We start from the raw sequence: 2,994 nt of genomic DNA on the forward strand, positions 1-2,994 counted from the left end.
GCAGAGGTATATCAATAGATTACAAAGACGCCCGATGTTCTCTATTGAAATAGATACGCATTGATGAAACACTAACTCTTTGGTTGTCGCCTGCCTTCATAATTTTCGTGAATAAAGTTATAACGTAAAACCTCTTGCACTTAAAATATATAAGTAAATAAGGGATTAATTGCTATAAAAAATAAGAACAGACTAAAAATAAAGCAAAGGACGTTTAAAGGTATTTCAAGTTTTAAATAATTTTATTACACAACATACACAATAAAGCCAAAAAGGTAGATCATCAGACAAAAAGTTTCGGACAGAAGCTTTATTATTGATTCAGTTTATTTTCCGCACAAGTCAAAGTAAGTACCAACTATTTACGCAATGTATTTTACTTAAGATATTTAATGACCTTGATATCTCCAGTGTTGTACTCGGTAACATACAAGTTGTCAAGTGTATCAACACATATACCGTTAGGATCATCGAACATTCTGTTATCAATATGACTCAAGAAATGGCCATCCTGATCTAAAATATGTATACAGAGGCTGCCGCCGTCTGCTATCAAGATCTGACCCTGACTGTTTGTTGTAATTCCACGAGTTTTAAACGGATTCTCTTTAGATGGATGACCGGTGTACCTGAATCGGAGTTTCCCGGCCTGACTAACAACAACCACTGCACGGGCTGCAAGGTCAGCCACGCATATATCTAGGTTTCTGTTTTCGGCGATGTATTTTATTTTATAATCCCCTGAGTAGAGAGGTTTACCGTTCTCATTATTTTGAATCGTTTGTTTCTCAACTGAGCCTGAGTATCGAACAACTTTGCAATGGGATTCGTCATCATTACACATTTCTAGCAGAAGATCACCGGAGGACGTGACACAAATATTACTCGGTATCCATCCCTGTAGTGTGATTATTTCTTCTATCTGACCATTCACTACTTTATTTACAGTGCGCAATTCCCAGTCAGTATACAGTAAACATCCTTCAGATGTGACTGCTATATCATTTGGATTTTCTCCAGACCTTGTTTTGATTGCATTGATTGCGTTACCTTTAATGTTGAAGCATTTTATTTCGCTAACTCTAGCAGACGCCCAAATTTCTTGTTCGCTGTAAAAGGAAACATTTTTGAGATTGGTATATCCTGTGTTAAACGTGTTGATGACCACTGGTGTATCCAACAGTTCTCTGGAGGATCCCCTTTGTTTCTTCATCGTGTAGCCATTTTCAATTGTGGTAGAGGTTAGAGGTTTGATGGATCCAATCAATTTTTTAGCTTCTATTCTATCCACTGGCCTCGGACAAAATGTAGGCGCTGTCACATGAATTTTTGGAGGAAGTTTACCTAATTCGTTGTTTCTTGATTTGTATTCTATGATTCTAGACACGATATTGGATTCCCTCTGTAGGTCCTTCAAAATTGATAAGTTTTCTTTTATCATAGACTCTATCTGTTTTATCTCTTTTAAATGCTTCATCAAGATGTCCCGATGGCTTACTTTGATCTCGTTTATTTCGTTCTTCATTTGTTCGATAGCTCTATCAATTTCTTTATGCCATTCCTCTCCTTGTTTGGACATTATTGTTGTAATTTTTTCATACTCTCCATCTAGGCTGGCAATCTGGCTTTCCAATGCTTTTCTTATTTCTTCATATGTTGGAGAAATTACATTTTCTATTTCTTCTGTATCTTTTTTAATGTTTTCTTTTTTCGAATTGTAGCTGTCTTCCAAGTCTACTACATTATGATCTTTGTGTTCTTTTAATATCGAGCATTTGGCGCAAATAGAATTGTTACACGACATGCATTGCAGTTTGCATGTTTCTTTGGAATGTTTCATACAACTTGGAAAAATCAGGGTTGATTTTCGTTGCTGGAATGGGACAATTTTATGTTTGTCATATTCATCTGAGATGTGTTCTCCTATACATAGCTTACACAGTTTGACATGGCAGTAGTCACAATAATTCTGTACAACGTTATCCTTACAAAGGTCACACCGTATCACGTCCTGGGCACTGAGACGAGGATCCATCTAATTTACAAAAGAGTGTACATGTAATACAGCATTTATCTGTGCATCAAAATACGTTAGCTTGCAATTTATTTTAATATAGTTTTTTCTGTTAGCTTAGCTTTTGAATATATACTCTAAATGAAAATAAATGAAAGACAGTGTTTACCTTGTTGGATAAAATGGCGGATCTTGGTCACCCACTACCAAGTCAGCTGACAGGAAATTACATATAATGTAAATTGAATTTTTTATGTTAATAAATTTCTTCTACTGATATTGTGTTTTTAAGTAAACATGTTATCCCTCCACCTCGATAAAACCAGTAATAAAATTTTATAAAGAATTTTTTACCCTGAGACAGTAATATATCATAACTGGAAAAACCTAGTTGTCCTGACTTTCGTTTTGTGATGTATTCAATGCATGCATGTGCATTGATAAGTTTTCATGCTATTTAAAGTTACTGTACATTAGTTAATATTCAGTCTATTCTCTTTCAACAAATACGATGTGTGAAAATGTATTAGCGTTCATTTATTTATTTTAGAATTACTGGGAGGGGGGTTAAGACTCAATAAAATATTTCCTTCCACTTCGTATAATTTCCTCTATTTCTTACGAGAAATGATTGGAATTCACAGTTGTATAGTATCTGACTGGACTGAAATCTACAGGATCCAGTGCTAAAATAAATCACGGACTGAACGAAAAATCATGATAATCTTAGACTCAAATTCCCATATAAAAAGTTATTAGATATTTCTTTTATCTATTATGTATACGTACTGATGTACATTAAACAACAATTTAGTTACTTTTATTTACAGTTTACGATCAATTCATAATTTTTTTAAAAGACAGATGTAAATATGATAGTATACATTGGTATTATTATTAAGGCAAATCTGTAGAAAAACTATATGTGCATATATTAATGATGAAAGGTAATCTATACTCAAATTTCCTATGCTTTGCAC

At 33.9% G+C, this 2,994-nt stretch overlaps 1 protein-coding gene across 1 annotated transcript; it reads right to left on the reverse strand.

Annotated features, from left to right (window-relative positions):
* Window positions 1-252: 252 nt before the first annotated feature.
* Window positions 253-2,324, reverse strand: LOC117680568 (B-box type zinc finger protein ncl-1). Its single transcript, XM_011437412.4, has 2 exons — window positions 2,184-2,324; window positions 253-2,035 (listed from the first exon to the last, which is right to left on the reverse strand). Exon 2 carries the CDS (start codon window positions 2,033-2,035, stop codon window positions 377-379), a length of 1,659 nt encoding a protein of 552 aa, XP_011435714.2. The 5' UTR covers window positions 2,184-2,324; the 3' UTR covers window positions 253-376.
* Between the last annotated feature and the right edge of the window lie 670 nt (window positions 2,325-2,994).

Source organism: Magallana gigas, chromosome 4 (assembly GCF_963853765.1).
Source record: "Magallana gigas chromosome 4, xbMagGiga1.1, whole genome shotgun sequence".
NCBI lineage: Eukaryota > Metazoa > Mollusca > Bivalvia > Ostreida > Ostreidae > Magallana > Magallana gigas.